Source organism: Pteropus alecto, unplaced genomic scaffold, assembly GCF_000325575.1.
Source record: "Pteropus alecto unplaced genomic scaffold, ASM32557v1 scaffold101, whole genome shotgun sequence".
NCBI lineage: Eukaryota > Metazoa > Chordata > Mammalia > Chiroptera > Pteropodidae > Pteropus > Pteropus alecto.
This window is the reverse complement of record NW_006432945.1, coordinates 11,544,130-11,562,468: the sequence shown is the minus strand read 5'-3', so window position 1 is coordinate 11,562,468 and position 18,339 is coordinate 11,544,130. Positions and strand designations below refer to the sequence as shown.

The following is an 18,339-nucleotide window of genomic DNA, read 5'->3' as shown; positions in this document are numbered from 1 at the left end:
GCTGGAAAGCAGAGAGGGGCAAAATCATGGTCGTCACGAAATGCTAGCTCATGGAGTCTGAACTCCGCCACGTAGACAATACAGGTTTTTCAAGGAGTCTGAACTCCGCCAGGTGAGCCAGTATAGGTTTTTCAAGATGAGACATAGTCAAGGCTATGCTGTGGGAAGGTCACCATGGCAGCAGTGCATAACAAGAAAGGAGGTTGGGTGTAGTTTAAAGGTAGGAAAGCTTGTTAGGTCACTGGCATTCGCAGATGAGACATCATTAGAGGTGGAGATGACGGAACCCGGCCATCGATGCATTATGAATAGGTTGACCATATGGCCTGGTTTGCCTGGGACACCTGTTTTCCTGGTGTAATTACTAACAGTCTCCTTTCACGCTCACAGGTCCAAGTTTGAACAACAAAACAGATGATCACACTTATTATGAGGAGTAAGAAAAAAGATTCAAAGGTGACTGAAAAATTTTGAACCCGAAGTAATAGGGAAGGTGATAACACTGTTAGCAACGTAGGTGAGAAATCAGGTTTTTGGGGAGATGATGAGTTTTGGTTTGGACATGCTGAGCTTGCTGCTATGGTGAGGATTCACTTGAGGGAGATAAGCACCTTGCCCGTGGATTTGCGCTGTGTCACATGAAGGAAGGCATCATTGACCTAAACAAATACGAAAAAACCCAAATGTAGTTGGACTTGTATACATGCATATTTCAACAAATATTTGTTGCTGATTCAAGTCTTAAAATAGCTAAAGGATTAAGATGTGTCTTCAGTGAACCATATATAGGTAACTAAGTGATACTGACTATCACCACAAACTCAAAGGAAAATAATATTTAAGAATAACCCAACCTCAGAATTTCTCTGTATAAACTATAACTTTCAATGTTGTCAGATAAATGACAGTCCTCAGGCTTGTCCATACTCTACTGTAATACCTCTGTGTGGTCTAGCTTTTGAAAGAATAGAGCCGCTGGCAGAAGAATCAATAATTTAATTTTTTACAATTTTTATATTTTTTATTAAAATTGTCCTGTTTACAGTGTAACTGAAATTGCAATCTAACTCAAATCTTTTTCTAAAGGTTCCAGTGATAAAAGAGAAATTAAACAGCAGCCACAGTAATCAAGAACAGTGTGATATTCGTGAAAGAATAGACAAAAAGATCAATGGAGCAGTAGAGGGCCCCAAAATAGACCTGCACCAATGCAGTCAATTGATCTTTGAAAAAGGAGCAAAGGTAATTCAATGAAGAAAGAACAGTCTTTTCAGAAAACAGCGCTGGAATGACCGGATGGACATCCGCATGCAAAAAAAGGAATCAAGACAGCTTCCTTACATCCTTCGCAAAGATTACCTCGAAATGGGTCTTACATCTAATTGTAAAAGGCAACACCGATTATGGTGGCAGGGAATCAAGTCAACCTTGAAGTTCATGCCAAGGACTGGGTCTGTAAATTAGGGTGGATGCACACCATGCAGCAGCGGGAAGCCGTGAACCGGATCCAAGATCAGCAACACAGGTGGATCTTTAAAAGACAGCGCTGCGTACACAATTCAGAAACGGGATCAGGTGTACGGCGCAACCCTACGTTGTTATTTGTTTACATAACTTGAGACTGACTCGGGGGTGGGGAGGAAAAGGTATGGGGAGGTGTGAGGAACGGACGTGGGAAATGAGGACAAAGGGAATCCGCAAACACGGACATCCATACACATGCAAACAGAAAAGCAAAAGACGGGCCTCGTGCGAAAGATGAAAGTGCACTTTGCAATGAGGGTGACGATTAAACAACCCTTTCCGCTTGAAATCTTCCTCAAAAAGCATAAGAAAAATAAATAAGTAAAACTAAGCGGGGAAACAAATCCATCGCAGCTCACGCTTCTCTGCAGCACGAAATTGCTGGTGTCAAAAACATCTGTCTTTCGGGGGTTTGTGCCTTCCCAATCTAGACAAATTTAGACGCATTCAGAGGAGATGGAAGAGGTCTAAGACAGATGTTTGAAACATTCATCCCTGCCCTGTCAATCACTCAAAGGAACATCTCCAGGTGATTCACAGCTGCGTCATGCTCCCCGTCAGTTAGAAGTCACTTGTTCTCAGAGATCTGTCACAGCCCAACAACAAAAATACTTGGGAACACAAGCATTAATTTGAGATACTTTTTTCACCTGGCATCCTAAAGAAATGAGGGATCTCCTGCAAATAAATGTCAGCATAAAAAAGAAAGTTGCCACTTTCAATGCTAACTCTTACTTTTAATCATTTTGCATAGAAATCTTTATAAAGATGTAGCACATATAAGACGTGACTTCTCTAAACAGTGACACTTGGGGGAAAGCACAGCCTTCTTGTTCCATGACTGGAACACAATTTTTTGAACATCTGTTATTTTACTTCCTATTTTTCAGATGTTCTGCTACTTCTCTCTATGTCCTGCAGCCACTGCTGTTGTAATTGCAGCTGCTTCTGAAAATAACCCAGCTCTGTCTCTTTCTACCCTGTTTCTGTCTGGGCTGGGAAAACAGACAACCAGTAGTGTTAAGGACTGGACGCTTCGTAAGAGTGGTAAGGGTCTGAGTGAGAGAGACTAAGAATTGCATGGATTTAGACCAGAGTCTTTTGATAGCTAATTCAGAGGGATGCCTGGGGACATTCTTCTCCTTCTGTATTCTCCAGGGTGCCTCTCAGAGAGGGAGGACCTCCATACTGATGCCTGAGAAATACACAGGCTGTTCCCAGAACCTGGTTCTCTGCCTTGCAGCAAATGAAGCCAAACCGAATTTGTCTCTGAAGATTTGCAACCTGGAATTTGGGGGCAGGATGAGGATATTGCTTTTGCTTTATTTTCGGCTGTTAGAATTTTTAATTAGCTCATCAAGCAGGCATGAGCAGAATAACCTACAGTTCCCCAAATACATTATGCCGATTCATGCTTCCTATTAAAACCAGCTCTTCCCCCTATCATAGCACTGTCCTGAGATCTTCCCAACTAAAAAAATTAATTCTTTCGAGTCTTACTTTTTATTGATTGACATACAGAATGCACCCAGTAACTATTTGGTGAATAAAGCAAACTCAGGAACGAATGAATATATCTGGGATTGAGTGGGATTGCTTTTAAAAGGTAAAAACAGTTACTGATACACTGTCATAGTTGAATTAATAGTCTTCATATTATTGCTCTGATACGAGTTAATCTGAATCTTCTTTTAAAAGTCAGTCAATGCATTTCACCAAAAAAGATACAGATGGTAAACACACATATGAAAAGATACTCGAGATCATTATTCATTAGAGAAATGCAAATTAAACCCACAATCAGATGCCACTCCATACCTAGGAGAATGGCTACAGTTAAAGAAAGCAACTGACAATACTAAATTCTGGCAGATGCAAAGTAATGAAAACTCTACATGGTTGGTGGGAACACAAAATAATCCAACCATTTTTGATGAACTGTTTGGTTATTATTAAAAGCTAAACACAGAGTAGCAAATCAGTACAAACAAAATCCTGAAATGTTCAAACAGACAGTGAAGCTGGAGCACCAGTTTCCAATCCAGAGTACACGCGCACACACACACACGCACACACGCACACACGCACGCACACACGCACATGCATGCAGTCATTTTCTAAGCTTCAGCCGGTTTTGATTAATTTTTTCCAATATGTTAACTGATTTACATGAAAAATATTACTCAGGCTCTAAATTAAGTGAAATTAATTATATACGCATTTAATCATCTTCAATTTAAAAGAACAAAATATATAAATCCTGGTACTACTCAGGAAAATTCAAGATTCTCGATCATTTTAACTATAAGATAGCTCTTTCACATAAATAATTCTCTGATAGATGGATAAACTCCAGACTTTAAATACTGGCTTCTCTGCAGAGAGTTTGACACAATCATAAGGATCCTAGATTCTGGCCTCAGACCAACCTGGACTGTCACTTACTACATATTATTGGGCAGGTGTCTCAGCCTCTACAAGTCATGATTTCTTCATGTATAAAAAGTGATGAAAATGGTTCATACTTCCAAGGGTTGCTACGAAGATTAAATGAGAAAATGCATGTAAAGTACTTAGCAAAGTCCTTGATCCATGGCAATCATCTAATGTATAGGAGCTACCATTAGTATTATTATTCCTCTAAACAATTTATATATTGAAAAGAACAGAAAGAGACAAAATGGTAAAGGGGTAGTGTGAGAAGGAGATTCTGGAAACTGTCAGGGAGCCAGGCCTCGAGAGCCAGTTGGTGACAGGAAGCTCAGTAGAGTGGGAAGAACTGGAATAATCTCACATGCAGGGCCCGTGTTGGAAAGGGGAAGGGCAAGTGGAAGTGACAGAGAGGTTAGTAATTAGGCAGCTAATTTGCATTTAAGAGGAGAGGGAACTTCACTGTGGGTAGCTACGCCAATAACCCACTTCTGGCTTTTTCCCATGCCTGAGCAACACCCAGGACATGTCAGTAGGGAGAAAAGACAGTTCGAACCAGCTCACGTTTCCACTCCTGTGCTCCTCAACTGTCATTATGCTCTAGTGACAGGTATACAGGAGCCTTGGGCAAAGCAAACCTCAGTTTACAAATCACATGATAAAAGCCACAGGATGGAAGCTGACCCAGAAATTCTCCAAACTGGCGGTTTTCAAGTTTTTAAGCCACGAAACTTTTTCTTAAAAGAATGAACCAAAAAAAAAAAAAAAGTAAAAACACAGCAACTCGGACCCTAGCAGAGATGGGGTCCCAGAGCCTGAGCAGCTCAACTCCACCCGTGCCACCTCCACGTCCCGACGGTGCCGCTGATATTGTCCTGCGCCTCAATTTTAGAGACGTGTTAACTGAAGGTGAGAAAGAAAGGTGAGGTGAATTCCACAAAGATGCAAACAGGGAAGCAAAGCTGGAAATAGAATCCAAACGGTTTTCTGACTGCTGGTCAGGTTCTCTATCTTCTTGACGAACACACCAAAAAGATGAGGAAGAAAGTAAACCATGCTGGAATGTGCCTCATCATAGGGAAAAAAAACCATAAGAATGGAAGGCTGGTGAGCAAGGAAGTCTGGCAATGACAGCTTGGGCTCTGCTAATCTGCATATGAACAAATCATCGCCTCCACGGATGGCTGACTGGAGTTACCAAAACAGGTTTTTGAACATTAAAAGAAATTAAGCCAAAAAAAAAAAAAAGACTTCACAGTGAATGCCTAAGAGTCACATTTACAACTATATTGCATATGCATGCACACAATTACACTCTGGAGGAAGTTTAAGCCACATTCGTGGGACCGTAGGGGAACGAAAAAAGAGAACGCACAGCCAAGAAAATGAAGCACAGTGAGTAAGGGAGGAATTCCAGTCGTACGATGCCAGGCGTGATTTGGTGTTTTGTTCACAGAACTCCAGCTTTGGATCATCTGGTTGCACTTTAAAGCGTCTGTATTCTAAAATCAAAGGTCAGAGCAAGTGCTTCCTTCTTCGACTTCTACACTGTGGAGTTCAGAGTTCTTATCAACACGGGTAAATCATTTCCCAAGTACCTTCGCTCCCCTCCGCTCGAGTCACCGGCGACGCAGAGAGCCGTCAACGCCCAGCTCCTGCGTGGCCTTCACGGGGTCACTTCCCAGGCGGCTGTCTGGGCCCGAGTCTGCAGCTACCCAGCCCAGAAGACGAGGAGAAATCCTGTGCCCCTGCGGCCTGCGAGACCCCATCACTCAGGGTCACATTTTTAACTTTTCATTCCATCAAAGGAGGATTTACACTATCCAGACAGAAACCATTTGGTAGCTCGACACACATTATTTCCTGGCCGCATCCACAAACACATTCTTTAAGAGTGTCTCACCTCCTCCAGCTTAAATATCGCTCCGACGTGCGGCTGGATGCGCCTTTCCTGGCAGTACTGAAGAGCGGAGGACAGGCTCTTGGAGAAGGCGGGAAAGTTCTGGTCTCTGTATCGGCTGCGGTACAGCCCTATGGCAGAGATATTCTTCACGAGCAGGAGATTGGTCGGCACGGAAGCAATGGTTCCTCCAGCAAAACCCACCACCACAATCCGGCCCTCCCACGCCAAGCTGAGGGAGAAAAGGAGAAATTTTAAAAGCAATGCACATTCACACCCATTAGGACAGCAACTATTTAAAAAGAAGGAAGAAAAGAAGTGTTGGCAAGGATGTAGAGAAATTGGAACTCTCAAGCATCGTTGGTGGAATCGTAAAATGGTACAACCGTTATGGACAACAGTATGGACAACAGCCTCAAAAAATTGAAAATAGAGCTACCCTTCTGGGTCTATATCCAAAAGAACTGAAAGCAGTCTTGAAGAGATATTTACACACCCATGTGTATACACAGCACTATCTATAACGACCAAGATATGAAAGCAACCGAATGTCCGGCAGCTGATGAATGGATAAACAAAATGTGGTCTACACTAAACGATGGAATATTATTTAACCTTAAAAGGGAAGGAAATTCTGTCACGTGCTACAACATGGATGAACCTTAAGGACATTGTGCTGAGTGAAATAAACCAGACAAGAAAAGACAAATACTATACGATTCATAGGAGATATCTAAAGTAGTCAAATTCATAGAAACAGAAAGAATGGTGGTTATCAGGGGCTGGAGAGTGTTGTTGTTTTAATGGGTAAAAAATTTCAAATGTGCAAGATGGAAAAGTTATGGAGATCTGTGTTACAGCAATGTGAATATACTTAATGCTACCGAATTATACACTTAAAAATGGTCAATAGAGCAAATTTTATGTTATGTGATTTTTTTTACCACAGTAAAAAATGTGGAATGGGAAAAAAAAAAAAAAGCGATGTCCATTAGTTCCTTGAGACAAAAAGAATAAAGGTTACAGGGAGTTGGGGGAGGGGGAAGGGCAGTTATTATTTAATGGTTACAGAAATATTGTTGGGGAAGGTTTCACACATTGTGGGCATATTTAATACCACTGAACTGCACACTTACAAATGGTTAAAATGATAACTATTAAGTCATGTCTACATATTTTTTTAAAGGGACATGCATTGAACCTCTAAGCTGGGACCTCCTGTTGACCTTACGAACTAGCAGGAACGAACCATCCTGTATCACTTTGGGTTCCACAATAGGAAAATATAATCCATAAACAAGACAGCGAGGGGCCAGAGGAAGTAGCTGGTTTTCTAACTGGACCCACTTTAGAATCAAGACTGTTCTAACTATTCTACTACTTTGTGCAAGAAAACCAGGAGTCAACAAATGTCATTCCACATGCCGAACTCAGAGACAAATCAGTCTGAAGCTTCTGAACTCAGGAAGCAGGAATAAGAGAGACACGTCTACGAAGCATCATTTGCTGGACACAGAGACTTACCTCAGCTTTACGTTGTACGTTTCTCTAGAGAATCTTGAATTGTCAACAAAAACTCAAGTTTTCTGCAGCCCATAATGAGGAGCACTATACAGTGCACATAAAGCAGCGAGTTATAAAAATACACTTTGTAAACATCTTCGTTATAAAGTATGGCTATGCTTGCTTGGTTTTTGCTTTTTGCTTTTCTCCTTTAGAAGGGAAATGGGACGCTGTTGTCAAAACACTATTATCCAGAAGGCAGGAGAAGGGCGAGGACCAGCAGCTCTCTGTCCTGGCCCACTATCTAGGCAAACGCTCCTTCCTCTGCTTCTTCTCTCAGCCCAGGGCCGGCCGCACCGGTGCCCGGGGCACAGCACCGGCTGGGTCCCTCCTGTGGGCAAGCTGCTCTCTCTGCTTTAAATGGAGATAAACCACAAAGTGACGCTTGCCAGGATGACATGAGAGGTGAAACCCACAGTACAGAGCACTCCAGAGGCCCTGGTTGAAAACGATGAGAATTGGTATCCAGATAAAAATCCCACTAAATCTCCAGTGTTTTCCTTTTTTTTTTTTTTTTTTTTTAAATAAAACAAGTCAGGGAGACACCTACCCTGCTGGCTGCTTCAGAAATCAGCAGGATCAAAAGAATGTGTATATCTAACATTGGAACAATGATCTCTTCGAGAATTACCCACACCGTGTATATAAAGTAATTAGTGGGGGCCAGCATAGCCGAATTTAACACGTGTATAATTTTTAAAGTATTTGATATCGCCAACTAGAGAGTCTTCCGTCATTTCTTGGGTATTTTCCAGTGGGATATTTTGTTTTTTGCTATATTTAAGCATTTCCTGCTTCTAGTTCTTTCCACCCACCCACTCAGCTGTTCTCGCTGATGCCAGTGCCTGCAGGAAAAGTGAGCAGCAAAGTGGAAAGAGAAGCCAGGCCAGAAGGCAGACAGGGCTGGAGAGGTTTCAGCAGAGCCCCAGGTCCAGCCTGCTCTGGACAGACCACGCACGCACCTGTGCAGAGCCTCCAGGAAGATGTCTCCTCCCACGGTGTCCACGACCACATTCACCCCGCCGCTGCCCACCAGCTTCCTCACGGCCTCCCTCAGGCCTCCCCGGCTGTAGTTCACGCTGGCCTGTGCGCCCCTCTGCATGGCCAGCTCACACTTCTCGTCACTTCCAGCTGCAGCTACCACCTGCGTAAAGAGCACACAGCTTCTGAGGTTCCGGGATAGGTAGTGAGAGGGACTCACGCCACCGGCCCAACCTGCGACGAAAGGTGACCTTGCTGCCCTGCCCACGCCTCAGGCCCCATGTACGCGCAGCACCATCACACTGGCCCCTCCGTGTCCCACTGCCCATGGGATCCACGTTTCCAGGAATCCTGGGACCCCGACAGGTCTAGGTAAAAGATGGTTCAGGAGACATTCAGAAAGTCCTCCAAATACGAATTATAAACCACCATTTACTGAGTACCTACTATGGGCCAAATAGTAAGGATATAAGCTAAATACCGAGTTTACAGTCAAGAAAGCAAGATACAGCAATGTGATGGCGGGGGGTGGGGGGGTGGAGTACAGAGAGTTCTAGGAATGCAAATGGGAGGTATCCAACCTACACCTTGAAGATCAGGAAAGACTTCTCAGGAAGTAAAACATGATTCTATGGAAAGATCTTTAAGTCGGACAGACCTGAGTTCAAATGCTGACTCTGCTACTAACCAACTGTTACCTAAGACAAGTTACTTAGTGAGAACTAACACTTACATAGAATTTACTCTGTCAGGCAGGATTCTAAATACTTTACGTATATCAATAACTCATGCAATCTTAATAGCCCAATGATTACACACTATTATTACTCCCATTTCAGAGATGAAGAAACTGAAGCAAAAGAAGTAACTTGCCCAAAGTCACACAGCTGATGGGAGAGAGATCTGGAATCCAAACCCTGGTTAATCCATCTCCAGCATTCACGCCCTTAACCTCTCCATACTTATGCCAATCCTTAGGTGTCAGTTACCTCGTCCACAAAATAAGATTTAAGAATTCAATGGAATACTGTATGTGAAGCTCTTAGAAAATGAAGTGTTAGATAAATTGAATCTATTGTTATATACAATCATTTATTCCATTTAAACCTCATAAGAACATTAGGGGGATGTATAATTACATCCATTCTATAGATAGAGACATAGACCCAGAGAGGTTAAGTAAGTAATGCACAATCACGTGGGTCATAAGTGATGGAACAACTTTTCAAACCCAATGCTGCCTGACTCCAAAGTCCATGCTTTCCCACTCCACCGCCCAGGGAGAAAACCATGCCAAAGGCCTGGCAAAGATAGCATTGATGGCTAGGGATCACACTGGGAGGAGCTCTGGGGTTTGGAAGTCTCCAGAAAAATTTCAAACACTCAAGCACTGCCTAGGGTTGCCTTATCACTGGGCGCATCCACCAGCTGGAGCACTTTGGCCCCAAGGCAACATTCAGAACTTGCATCCAAACGCCCAAGAACACCAGTGCCCTCAGGTTCCAAACTCAGCCGTGACTATTCGAAACCGAAAGCTGCCTCCAAATACTCCCTAGTGGAGCCCTGAAACGGGACTCTCAGTGGGTCCCCCAGGCCTGCCATGAATCATTTTCTCTCTTGGTGCCTCACTTTCTCTATCTGTGAAATAGGGACAATAAACACTGACATCACCCATCTCCCAGGGGTTTTGAGGAGCAAGGGTCGGGTAATTGCTGGGGAGGCTCTTCGAAAGCAATATGAAATGTTGTGAATGGCAGCCATTATCAAAATGACCTGTTCCAAGTAGGTGGAATAATGACATTATTTTTGTTTATTTGTTTGTTTGTTTGCTTTTGCATAAAAGCATTATTGCTGCCGAAAAACATAAAGCTTAGATTAATTTCAATGTCTGAATTGAAGTGAACTTTTCTCTCCACTTAACCTCCTATAACTATTTAGAACAAATGATACAATTTTATCTTCTCAGAAATGTTAAACAGTCGATGGTTCTAGACAATGAAACTAATTCTGATGCCTCCAAGAGAGGTGCTAAAAGCCTTGCTTCTGACATGAAATGTGTTAATAGTCTATGAGGAGGCTCCTGGCAGCTAAGGTTGCTTTCGGAACTCACACGTCCTTCCCAAAGGAACTGAACGTGAGAAAGAGAGATGCTGCCTGAAGAAATTCCAGACCAATCCAATTATCTCCAAGCCTGAGTATCCCGGTGCCTTCTGGACACCCCAACGCCCCACAAGAACCTGACACTCAACAGCATCCAAAACTGAACTCGCCACTTCCTCCCATGTTCTCCATCTCAACAGGTGGCAAGTCCACAAGTTAACCTAGTATGCTCCTTCCCACTCAACGTCTAATAATAACCGGATCCCTATTTGAGAGATTCTTACCGACACGCCATGCCTTCCAACGGGTGCACTGCACTTATAATTCCCATATTCCCACAACCACCCTATAAGGAGAACATTATTTTGCCCATGAGGAAACTAAAGTGACTAAGCTAAAGGCAGAGCTGGAATTCGAACCCAGGTCAGGTGAATGTCCAAGTCCGTGGTCCTTTGTATTAGGATGCTTTCCAGTCAGCAAATGCTCTACTTTCTTCCACTTCAGCATCCCTCGATTTGTCGCCTCCACTGCCTTGGTTCAAGTATCATCACCTCCAGCTCAGATTCTCCAAGAGTCTGCCCTACCGCCCTCAGACCGTCCCTGACCTTACCCGTATCCCTCATCTCTGCTACTAGAGTGAACTTTGCAAAGATGATCATGCCACTTCCCTACTTAGAACTCTCTATAGCTTCCAGTAAGTGTTCACATTCTTCGGCAACCTCCTGATCCTATTTCTGTCCACCTCTAAAGTCACCTTCCACCATTCTCCACACAGATTCTCTGCTCCACGGGTGCTATTTGCGATTCCCTGAATGCATCACGTTAGTTCCTATTTCTCTGTCTTCTAGGAGGTCCTCCCACCACTAAAATGGCCGTCACATCCCTTCTTCCACTATTCAAATGCTACCAATCCTTCAAAAATTCAACTTAAATGTCCACCTTCTCAATCGTAAATGTCCCTCCTTCTCTGAAACCCACGGCCCCAGAGAGACACCCCTGTAGAGACTTCAGTCTTTCATTTATTCATTCATTATTCAAGAAATAGTTATTGGTGCCTACTGTGGTCTGGGCACCGTGCCAGGCACTGGGACTGCAATGATGAACCGAACAGACACGGCCCCTGCCGTCATGGGCACTCCAGTCCAGCAGGAGAAAGATCTTAATCCAACAATGACACAAGTAAATGATTCAGCATGCACTGAAGCGTGCACTGTGGAAGAGAAGTATAGGATGCTATGGGACTATATACAAATAGTGGGAGGATGGGATTAATGTCTCCTAAGAAACAAAGAACACGTCCCTAAAAAGTAGCATCTGAGTTTAAATCCGAAGTGTAGGAGTACGGGGCAGTTCAGAGCCTTACAGATAGAAGGAACAGCATCCGCGGAGGCTGCGAAGCCGGGCTCCAGTACCTAGAAGGACGAGTCCCTAGGTCCCCTCACTAGTCTATAAGCAAATAGTTGGTAAGACCCTACTCTAGGAGACTCTGTATCCCCAGGACTTTGCACATGGCTTTTAATAAATGAATGAATATCGTCCACGTTTGAAAACCACATTCGAAGGTATAATTTTTTTAAGTGGAGACTCCAACATACACATACCTTGGCCTGAAGAACTTTTGTTGCCACATCTATCACTGCAAGGCCTGTGGCTCCGGCGGCCGCCGTCACCAAAACGGTTTCTCTGTGCCAGAGAGAGAAGAATGTTACTTCAGAAACCAAAACCATCCGGCATTTTGATTTCCTGAACATTGTGAAACCAGGACGTTTTAAAGCGAGAACTTGGAGATCCTTTCATTCAACTCTTCACGTACCTCTGTTCCCAGCCTTTAGGGCTGGGTGATGGCTAGATTGGTGCTAATTAGGTCCAGTTCTGAAGATTTCCCAGGGGAAAATATAAAAGCCTTTAATCTCTCTAGGGAGCCTCTTCCTCACGCCAGTGGCTGCCCCTCCTTTGAGCTACCCCTCCAGTTTCTGCTTCGGAAATTCTGTCCTAAAATCGTTCTCATACTAAACACTGCTGACTTGAGAAGGTGGTGGCCATAGAATAACCACCGCTCAAGTAAACCCATCTCTGTGGGGCGAGGCTGAGGATCTCTGAAAAGACCAAAAGGCAGTAAATATACTCTGGGCACAGCAGGAAACTTCAGCGCCCCCGAGTTTAAAACACCCCAGTTAGGTCCACCCAACCAAGCCTCGCAGAAACAAATGCCACAAGCCTCCATTAAACCAGAGGGAAGGGAGTTTAAATAAACCAACTCTAAATTTCAAGGCTCTCTAGGAGGTGATATCCAGGGTGGTCAAGCTTGAGAGAGATATTTCCCCAAGTTCACAATGGCCAAGTTCACAGTCTACCACTTCCTTCCAGACACAAGGATCTCTCCACCAGCACCAGACTCCAGCCTCAAGTCACTACTTTCCTTTGGCTTTTCCTTACACAGACTGAACACGCGCTAAAGGTCAGGCAAGGGAAGGGAAGGGGCCAGGCCTCGGGCACTTCCGGTATCAGAGAGGGCCTATCTAGCCCTCTGCTGTCTACGCAGTCCTCACCCAGGTTGGGTGCATGCCCGATGCTCCAGGGCCAAAATAGCAGTGCCGTAAGACACAGGCAGGGCAGCAGCTTCTTGGAAGGAGACCCTTTCTGGAATCTGCCACAGTGCCTATAAAACAGATAACAGTGCCTTAGGAATTGAGTACACGTAGCTGTTCAGAAAGGCTGCCCAGTAAATACTATGATTTGATTGAGTAACTGATTTGCAAAGAGAAACACGTTAGGTAACAAGCTCGGTGGAAGTCAAGACCACAAGCAAGCAGTGGCCAAGTTCAAGACTTGGATGCATCAGTCTTCAAAATTCCTAAGATTGCATCTGCTCAGGAAGGAACCAATTTATGGAGAATAGAACACAGAGCACTGTATTATAATGACCAAAGTGGATGTTATGTGAATTTTACCGCCATGAAACTGTGCAGTTCTCTGCTAGGGGGCTTTATTCACATCCTGCACGACCCGATCTGGCTACCCTGGCTGGCTCCATTCCCAGGGCTATCTCTTTCACAAGATTCTTGTGGGAAACAAGCCCATTACATCATCTCAATGCGCCAAATCGGTTTTTCTACCAAGACTACCTGTGGTCCAATTAGCCAGCCAGCCAGCCAGTTGCTCCAGGACTCAGAAAACAAAATGCTTCCTCATTACAGCACTCCACACAAAGTTCTGTGCAAGGGTTGTCACACCGACTGAGAAAAGGGAGTTTAGCATTTGAAATAAAGACGAGCTCGGCTAAGAAACAAGATCTGACCGAATGAATACAAAGGAAAAGGGAGGGAGGGACATGAGAGACATGTAGAAATTAAAGGAACGAGAGAGAAAAATCCCCAAGCATTAATACTGAGAGGCAGGGATACCTTCTGGTCAGCGATGTGTTCTTCGGCCATACAATTAAAGCCACTCACACCAACAACTCGATCTCCCTGAAGGAAAAATAGCATTAAGGTCAGGTTCGAATGCATGGCCTTGCCATTTACCTCTTCCTGAATTAATCTAAAAAAAAAGAAAATCTTTCCTTCTGACCCCGTAAGTCACAGGTTTGGGCCACTCGTAATCATCCACTCGTAGCCATTTTCTCCATACCCCCCCACCACCAGGTTGCCAGGCCAACTTGAGCCAATGATATGGACATCAATTAGAATATGAATTTGGATATGAATATTCTAATTAACACTGGGATTCTACCCAGTGTTAATTCCTTTTTAAAATTTGAGAATTTTTTATCCTCTCACTAACCAAAGACTGAAGTGCTGCCTTTTATCAGTAATAAAATATTTAACGAAGCCAGGAACTTGTCCTGGGTCCCTTCTCCCAATTCAGAATTTGTTTCTCTCCCCTCCATCTCCATTTCCCTTTGGTGTCTGCTGGCAAAGGCCAGGAGAAGCAAGACCCTTTGGCTACAAATGACGGCACATTTCTCACAGCCACACACATCAGTTCCCTAGATGTCAACTAATTTACCTCTTTCACGGTGCTGACATCTGTGCCTGTCTCCAACACGGTCCCAGAAAACTCCATTCCTAAAACAAATTGTTTAAAGATCAGGTTATCTGTAAAGTCCAGCACCATGGAGACAGGAAAATCCCGATCCATGGACAATCCTACGAGCTTTCTGGAGCTGAGAGGGTTTCAGTGTTCCCCTATCCAGGACAGAGGGTAAGCGTTGTACCCAAAGCACAGGAAAGTGAATTCCAGATTGCGTGATCGCAACCTGCAAAGCTATAGCAGTCTCGTTCTTACTAGGACACAAATGAAAATTTCGAGAATGGGCAAAAGCACAGAGAATCACAGATATACAAGTACATACTTGGACCCTGATCACTGAGGCCTTGGGCACCCACAGTGCCCAAATTACAATGTTTATCATCTTATTTCTCTCTGTTGCCATGTCTTCTCTTCTGGATTATGAGGCCCTCGAGCACATGAATTATATTTATTCATACAGTGCTTGGCTCGAATGGATGCACTGGTGTTGTCTGCCCTTTCCTCTTCCACCTCTGAAATTTCTGAATTTAATGATCATGCGTCTCCCACTTGAGCTACCACAGGAATAACTGAATTAAATATGACATCTTCCCCCCCATCCAGCATTTCGACAAATACAAAGAGAAAGAAGTGATTCCAACTGTTGAGACACAACCAAACACCCTAAGGCCAAAACCACAGTGACTATTTTGCAATCACTGGATCCTTAATAGTACACATCTACATAGATAGAATATGCATATAATATGTACATGCTGAGCTATAGCAACATCTCTTTAAATAAATTTCCACCACAAAAGTCAGTCATTTGTCCACACATTCAGGATCTAAATGCAATCCGATTGGTATAATGAAAATCAAACAGTGGGCTGCTAGAAATGCATAAACTCTGTTTCCTTCTTTCTGATCCCTTTATATTAGATTCATGTGGAAATGTGTTTGTGAGGACTGAGAGTTTCAACTGCAAACAGACAGTTATGATCCTTAAGTGAAAAAACAAAATTTAGGCAATACTGAAGAATAAAAGGGAATAACTAGGACCAGTGATGATTCAGAACAGAATTCTGGTGAACATAATGACCCGTGAACAGTCATTTGTCCACTTATTTATTTTTAAAGTATTTATTGAGCATCTGCTATAAGACAATTACAATACAAGGATGGGAGGTATAATGAGGGTAAGACAGTCATAGAAATTTCCCTCCAGGGGCTCACAATCCAGTGCTTCTAATTAGGGGTGAGGCTAAGACATCTGAGTTGTCACTGACAGTGAACAAGCACTGCCAGAGTAGCATCTGAGATGAAGCGCCTGGTTCTGAAATTGTCTCTTCTTTTCCTGCAGCAGTCACGTGGCCCCGTCATACTCACCAGGTGTGAAAGGAACTTGGTGCTTTTCCTGATACTGACCACGGCAGACCAAAATATCAGCAAAGTTAACTCCACAGAAATGGACATCGACTCTGACCTGCAAAAGGAATAGAGTGCAACATATCCATGCAAAGTCCATTCAATTATACCAAAATATGTACTGAATATCTACTGTATGCCAGGGAGAGGGGGGGAGGGGAAAAGGGAGAGGGTCATGAACTCAGTGGATAATCACGAAGCAAAATGTACAAGGCTCCTGCCTTCGTGAAGCCAAGAGTATGGTAGAGAAGACAGTAACCAAATAACTAGGAGGATTTACATGTTAAATTACACTCCTACACAAAATACTAAAGATGGAAATATATGGTGCTATGAAAGCACATCATGGGGTGATCTGACCGTTTGGGGGTGGTCAGGAAAAATCTCTGAGAAAGTAACACCTTAGCTAAGCACAGCTAACAGTTAACTATTCAAAACGGGGAGGCGGGAGCCTGGCGCAGACCAAAACAATGGCATGTGCAAAGGCCCTGCGGGAGGGACAAAAGGAAAACCAGCGAGCCTGGAGCACGACGAGGGAAAAAGAGATGGGGTTAGAGGGCCGGTCTCATACCATCCAAGGGTTTGCAGGCTTTAGTGAGCATCTTCGCCTTCGGAGTAGGAACAACGGTAAACCATTAAAAGGGTTTAGCAAAGAGTAACACGATCATTTGTTTTGAGAATCAGGACTCTTTCCGGAGGCTAGTTCTAGATGCTCAGCTCCAGTGTTTTGTGACGATGCCAGCGCTGACGCAGGTCTGCATCAGTGTAACCAGCAATTTCTCTAGACCTTGTAGGCCAGCGGTTCTCCAAGTGTGGTCCCCAGACCACGAGCATCAGTGTCACCTGGGAATTTCAAATTCTCAGGCCCGCCCCGACCAACTAAATCAGAAACTCTGGGGACAAAGCCCGGCAAACTGTTTTACCAAGCTCCAGGTGATTGTGATGCAGGCTAATGTAAGAGCACTCCTGTCTCTCAGAGGAAATTAAGGCTGAGAAACCGAGTCACTGACATTCATCTATTTGTTTTGTTTAAATTTCCATTTTAGTACAGAGGTAGCTATATTGGTGAAGGGACATTTTTATCAAAAAAAAAAAAAAAAAAAAGCATTCATTTAACAATGTGTAAAGCACCTTCCATGTGCCAGGCACCATTCAAGACTAAGGGGATTTGTGGCGGGTAAACTCACAGTCCCAGCTCTCATGAGCTAATTCCTTACAAGTCGGTGTCTGGACAAATAACAGAACAAAGGAGCCCAGCCTTCGGCCTGTTGTGTGCATGACACATTAGTTGTTGACATATGCAGCACACGTATGACTTCAAGCCACTCCACCTTGATTCGAGGATGATTCGAGGATGAACCTCTTCCAGCACATGTGTCCCAGGAAGCAGACTGGCTGCCATCATGTGCTCACTCAAATAATCCTTTTGGCCACAGAGTTCGTGTTAGTAACACTGGGGCTACTACCACATTTCTCCCTCTCACCTGTGGTCCCTGACATTGAGGCTCACTGCGTGCTGCACCTTGTCAGAGGTTCTCATTCTCCAGGTCACCAGAGTCAAACTCCACACTGTGTCACCAGAGTGGTCAACCCACAAGACCAAAGGGACTCTCACATTTCACTGGAAATGCCCACGATCCTGAATTAACTCCACCCCAAATCACCGGGTACACCAGAGGAGAGCACGCGGCACATATTCGGATGGAAATACAGGACATTGCCAGGCTGGTTTTAGGAAGGCGGGTGGGCGGATAATTAGATGCTGACACCGAAGAGGAAGCAAAGGACGCGGTCCATTTATCTGTGTTAAATCGATAACTTGCAGGTGGTTATGCAAAATCCTGTGAAAAATCAGAATTCTGTTTCTAAGGCAACAACAGCTCTGGGGCCTTCAGAAAGAGGCCTCCGTTTGTGTTTGGGGGAACAATCTTTCTTTCGCCCTTTTGGCCTTTTTGTGAGCCCCGAAGGGGCCCTTCTTCTACCCAGGACGAAGTTGCGCTCCAGGGGCCCGGCCGCCCCCAAGCGGAGCTCTTGGGAACTCAATCCAGGATGGAAGCTGTGGAGCATGCGTGGTGGCAGAGGGGACAGCGAAAGGGTGTCAAGAGGTCGGGAGCGTAAACCAGGCACCCTACCTCGTGAGGCTGGACAGGGCGAGGGGCGACCTCCTCAATGGCCAGAGGCTGCTTCAATTCGGTGCACAGCGCGGCGCGGTAGTGGCGGATGTTGCCCAGCCAGGCCCTCCTGCAACAAGGGACAAGAACTAGGTTACTCAGGGCGAGCCCCCGCAGCTGCCTCAAGGGCTCAAAGACGAGTCGGAGTCACACCTGCAGAGTCGCACCCAAGGGAAGCACTGCCTCCAGACGACCCCCGCCATGGCCCCTCGGGAGGACGCGAGCAGCGAG

The 18,339-nt window shown here is 44.5% G+C and overlaps 1 protein-coding gene across 1 annotated transcript; it reads right to left on the bottom strand.

Annotated features, from left to right (window-relative positions):
• Positions 1–468: 468 nt before the first annotated feature.
• Positions 469–18,333, bottom strand: LOC102888639 (quinone oxidoreductase-like protein 2). The gene is made up of 10 exons (XM_006907900.3): positions 18,262–18,333; positions 18,070–18,178; positions 15,899–15,995; positions 14,507–14,565; positions 13,903–13,968; positions 13,048–13,157; positions 12,100–12,181; positions 8,380–8,561; positions 5,858–6,086; positions 469–659 (listed from the first exon to the last, which is right to left on the bottom strand). Exons 1-10 carry the CDS (start codon positions 18,309–18,311, stop codon positions 591–593), a joined length of 1,053 nt encoding a protein of 350 aa, XP_006907962.1. The 5' UTR covers positions 18,312–18,333; the 3' UTR covers positions 469–590.
• Between the last annotated feature and the right edge of the window lie 6 nt (positions 18,334–18,339).

What these genes read in the sequence shown, in the direction of transcription:
- LOC102888639 (XM_006907900.3), bottom strand. Translation starts at nt 18,311, where the DNA reads ATGGCGGGGGTCGTCTGGAGGCAGTGCTTCCCTTGGGTGCGACTCTGC. An exon ending in ATGTCAGCACCGTGAAAGAG is followed by an intron (nt 13,969 to 14,506) that starts GTAAATTAGTTG and finishes TTTTTCCTTCAG; the next exon opens with GGAGATCGAGTTGTTGGTGT. An exon ending in CGGGCATGCACCCAACCTGG is followed by an intron (nt 12,182 to 13,047) that starts GTGAGGACTGCG and finishes TCTCTGGCACAG; the next exon opens with AGAAACCGTTTTGGTGACGG.